General features: G+C 43.4%; 1 protein-coding gene across 3 annotated transcripts in view; it reads left to right on the top strand.

Annotated features, from left to right (window-relative positions):
• LOC135109000 (rho GTPase-activating protein 7-like) overlaps positions 1–5,000 on the top strand; it is a 107,103-nt gene that overhangs the window by 14,978 nt on the left and 87,125 nt on the right. The window contains exon 1 of one of the 3 annotated variants that reach the window (XM_064019980.1): positions 1,350–2,110. The exons of the other annotated variants lie outside the window; for them this stretch is intronic. Coding sequence (XP_063876050.1) covers positions 2,035–2,110 — 76 coding nt within the window. The 5' untranslated portion in view covers positions 1,350–2,034. Of the gene's footprint in view, positions 1–1,349; positions 2,111–5,000 lie in introns of those variants that run through there. 3 annotated transcript variants of the gene reach the window in all.

Below are 5,000 nucleotides of genomic sequence, written 5' to 3'. Positions count from 1 at the left end.
GTCGAGATTTTGCTCTTAACAACAACAACAGCAGCAGCAACAGCAACACTTAGTCACAGTTTTCTAAGAGTCACGCACACAATCAAGTTTTCCCTCTTTGATAACTTAATCACAACTTAATTGACGTCTTCACTTAATTAACTTAATTCAACAGGCTCTCTTTGTTTATATTTGGGATTTCCTGATCACGAAAGTCAGTAATTACTTGCAATATTCTAAAAACCTCCCTCAAGTAGTCATAAAATTTTCCTTCTTTTAAAAACTTCCTCAATATCTTCGCATGATTGGCTGTGACGCGAGAAGGAAGACACCAGCAACACGAGTACTTACAGAGAACGCTTCTTTGCACGCGTCTGTCCCAGTGTAACCCATTAGAACAGAATTCCACGACTTCTTAACACCTCCTTAGTATCCGCACTTCATTTGACGTCATGTGGGAGGGGAAGACCAACAAGTACTGAATACTGTGTCTGTACGCACGTGTGTGTTTGTGCATTGCTTATGAGCGTAGAGTTCCATGGCTCTTTGTTACTCGCCCAGTGCCTTCACCATTTTACGTCATATTGAAAGAAAACATTAGCATGCTTCACACTATCTTATCTTTACGACTGTCAAAATACATGCCTAGTTTATTAGCATAAACATTCAGGATCTTTTTAAAACTTTTCCAGAGAGAGAGAGAGAGAGAGAGAGAGAGAGAGAGAGAGAGAGAGAGAGAGAGAGAGAGAGAGACGTCTGTGCGCTTGTCTGAATGTATCTATAGCTTATTAGCATGGAATCTTATGGCTTGGTCACTCAGAGGTAGGTATGCATAGACTTATTTGGCTTTGCTCTTTGCGTAACACATACTTCACGCCAGCAAGGTCGGCGGGTGACTCTGCTATCCACCACTACCTCCCCGCGCTCACTCCTGCGGTGACGCCTCGAGTGTTGGTCTTTCTTTGAATGTGGTCGTCACAGTAATTATTTTAGGTCCAATTTGTTTACGTTAGGAGCCTTGTCTTGCTTTAGCGGCCTTCCCAGCCTCTGAGCCTCACCGTTGCCAGACCCGCGAGGAGTAGGCCAGGCCAGACGAGGCTTCTCCAGCTACGATAAGAACCCATACCCAGAGACACTAAAATAGCCATCATCGTCCAGTTCTTGCAAAGTAGCGGTAGAAGGGATCAGTATGCAAGGCGTGTGACAGGCATGACCGTAGTGTAAACTATGTGCTGTGTAAAAAAAGAAAGGAGGGAGAACGAGAGAGAGAAAAAGGTTACTATAGTAGTGGATGCAGCGGCAGTGCGCTCGCTTTGCCGTACGACATTTCCCCAAGGTCGTCCGTCTGGCACCAGCCTCACTGCACTCGCAGGCCCTCATGTGCTCAGTTGCCACCTAGACATCGAAGTGTGTGGGTGTTGCGTCACATTCCCCGGTCCATTGACTTGATACATTCTTTCTTTACCTACTGAAACCCACTCCGTCCCCGCTCCGGCCATGGACACCCTCAGCAGCCTCGCCTTGTGCCGTCCTCTCGCGCCAAGTGTATAGGGCCGCTGTGGTATATACTGTCCCCCTTAGTGCTGAAGTATCAATGGCAGTGTGATGCGGTATCGCCACGCCGCCTACTACTGTGTTTGTACTGAAGGCGTCGGCTGGTGTTGCTGATACACGCCCACGGCAGGTGTAGGTGTACGAGAGGGAACAGTCTGCAGTGTGGAGCGAGTGACCTGCAAACACACACGCACGCACACTTGTAGATCCAGTGGAACACCTGCTGAAAATTTGGTATTGCTTTCATTATTAGTGTCATCATCAGACTCAATTGAAGTGTCACCGGCGCGGAAACCTTACTACAAAGAAAACGGTGAAACTAACCAAAAAGCTGATAGGAACACCAAATGAAACTTTAATAACCAAGCTGGACAGAGGAAACAGATTAATGAAAGGAAGGGATGACAGTCAAGACCCAGAAAAGTTGTAATTAGGGGACAAAGGAAAGAAAGAGACTGAGATAATTATAGCGAGTCATCAGGGAAGGGGAGTGCCACCATCATGTTATTAGAAGGAGGCACCGCGCCTTCCCACGCCTCCCCGAAGCTGTATGGGTGCCGCTGCGTCGTGTGCAATGGTAAGACATACAGACAGACAGACAGACAGAGAGAGTAATGAATGAATGAGTATTTTCTTTATATTTTTACAGGATTAAGTTAAGTTTGCAATTCTCGTTTTGTTTTTCATCAAATAACCAGATTTTCTTTATATTTATGTATTTATTGTTTACATTCATAGCATATACGTGTACTTATGAATGCTATTATGACAGTATTGTATTAGTAGTAGTATTACAAGTGGTAGTGGCAGTGGTGGTGGTGGTGGTGGTTATGATGGTGTGGGTGGTGTGGTTGTGGTGTGGCTGACAAGCTGTGGTTGGTGGCCGGTCGTGCGTATAGAGGTGTGACATCCTTCTCTCTCTCTCTCTCTCTCTCTCTCTCTCTCTCTCTCTCTCTCTCTCTCTCTCTCTCTCTCTCTCTCTCTCTCTCTATCTATCTCTGTCTCGGCATAGCTATAGCAGTCCCGCCCCTTCTGTTTTTGTGCCTTGACTACGAGACAAGGGGTGGGGCAGGAGGGAAGGTGGAGGAAGAGGAGGTAGTGGATGAGTAGGCGAAGGAAGAAGAGTAGGTAGATAGCAAGGGAGAAGGAAATTGAGGTGAGAGAGAGAGAGAGAGAGAGAGAGAGAGAGAGAGAGAGAGAGAGAGAGAGAGAGGGGCCAGGGAGTGATGTATTGAGGTAGAGAATGAGGGAGGAGGGAAGCGGTGGTGGTGATGGTGGTGGATGATAGGAGGGCTGTAGTACGACTGGTGGCGGTGGTGTTGGTGGTGGTGATAAAAATGATAGAGTGAAGGAGGGAGAGTGAGAGAAGCGAACTTGAAAGGAAGATAGTAAGAAAGGGAAGCTATTTCATTCTTTTATTCGTTTGTTATTATTTCTTTTTCATGACTTCTTTAATAGTTTGTGGAGTAGTCATAGTAGTATTTATGTTGTTGTTGTTGTTACAGGAGTTTTTGTTGTAGCAGTAGTAGTGGTAGTGGTGGTAGTGAGTGTAGTATTAGAAGCAGGAGCAGCAGCAACGGCAATAGTAGTAGTAGTAGTAGTAGTAGTAGTAGTTGCGTAGTGGAGTAGTAATAGTAGCAACAGTAGTGATGAAAATGATGATAGCGGTAGCTGTAGTAGTAGTATCTGATGGTAATGGTGCATAATAATAGTAGTGGTGGTGGTGATAGTGGTGGTTGTGGCGGTGGTGGTGGTGGTGGTGATGGTGGCGGAGGAAGGGTGATGTCGGAAGTGAGGGCGTTTCTGGAAGTAGCGGTGGTGGTGGTGGTGGTGGTGTGTGTTATGGTGCGGAACATTCATTGCGGTGGTGTGAAATGATCCACGCACACACACACACACACACACACACACACACACACACACACACACACACACACACACACACACACACGGAAGTACAGTTCGCACGCACATAATATAACAAAAACATTTTTTTTATCATACGTAGCTTTTGTGGTTTCGGTGGTTGTGGTGGTGGTGGCGGTGGTGGTGGTGGTAGTGGTGGTGGTGGTGGTGGTGGAGCAGTGGACTGTAAAAGACTGACAGTGAAAAAAAAAGGAAAAAAAAAAAGAAAAATGTATGAAGTAAAATAAATAAATAATAAATAGCATTGTCAAATATGATATATATATATATATATATATATATATATATATATATATATATATATATATATATATATATATAACTTACTGAACCGAATCTCAAGCAATAAAGAAAACAACAACAACATAGAAAATACGCAAGTAAGTATATAGACCACTAAATTACATAACCATTGAAGATGAAACCACACACACACACACACACACACACACACACACACACACACACACACACACACACACACACACACACACACACACACACACGAAGGCAGCGCGGCCAGACAACTCGTACCAGGTAAACAGGCTGGGATGCAAGGTTTAAATAGATCAAAAGGAGTGTGTAGTTAACATAGTGTAAATTCAACTTGCGTGTTTGTCATTACATTGAAACTTAACATTTTCTAACTTCGCTTTTGTTCATTTTGGGTTTTTTTTCTTCCAGTTTCTCTTTTTTTTTTCTTTTTTTCTTTTTTTCTTTTCTCTCGTCCCGATTTCAGTTGCTTTTGTTCATGTGAGTTATTTCTTTTTCTCCTTTCTCTCTTCTCCTCTTTTTTTTTCTTTTCTCTTGTCACTGTTTTCTGTTCGTGTTATGTATGTTTTCTCTTTCTTTCTTTCTTTCTTTTTCTCTTTTTCTCTTGTGTGTGTCTGTATTTTTTTCTTTTGTCTTATGATTATTTCCTTTTTATCATTATTTTTTTGCTTGCCTATATTTTTTTTACTCATCTTTCCTCTCTCTTCACATTATTTACATTTCTATCTGCATTTCTTCTCCTGTTTTACTATTATCACCCTTATTATTACGACCTCTGTACGTATATTCTCTCTCTCTCTCTCTCTCTCTCTCTCTCTCTCTCTCTCTCTCTCTCTCTCTCTCTCTCTCTCTCTCTCTCTCTCTCTCTCTCTCTCTCTCTCAAGCCTTCGATCACTCACAAACTCAAACTATAAATAAATAAATGTATAAACTGGAAGTGATCGAGAACGTGGTGGGGTTGGTCGCTTCCAGTCTCTTGCGCTCACTCCAGGCGACACTCATTTGTTTCTCCAGCCATCCGTCTGTCTGTCTGTCACTCGCTGCGTCTATATTTAGAGGGAGGGAAGAAATATTAGCATTTTTGTTGAATAATCCCAGTCCAACTCACTCCCTCCAGGTCTTCTCAATCTTCTTCCTCCTCCTCCTCCTCCTCCTCCATTACCTTACCTGTCTGGATTTAAGGCAGGTAGGTAAAAAGGAAATATGCGTCTGGATATCGTGTGTGTGTGTGTATGTGTGTGTGTGTGTGTGTGTGTGTGTGTGTGTGT

The sequence above is a fragment of the Scylla paramamosain genome, chromosome 2, assembly GCF_035594125.1.
Source record: "Scylla paramamosain isolate STU-SP2022 chromosome 2, ASM3559412v1, whole genome shotgun sequence".
Classification (NCBI taxonomy): domain Eukaryota; kingdom Metazoa; phylum Arthropoda; class Malacostraca; order Decapoda; family Portunidae; genus Scylla; species Scylla paramamosain.
This window is presented reverse-complemented; position numbering and strand designations above follow the sequence as displayed.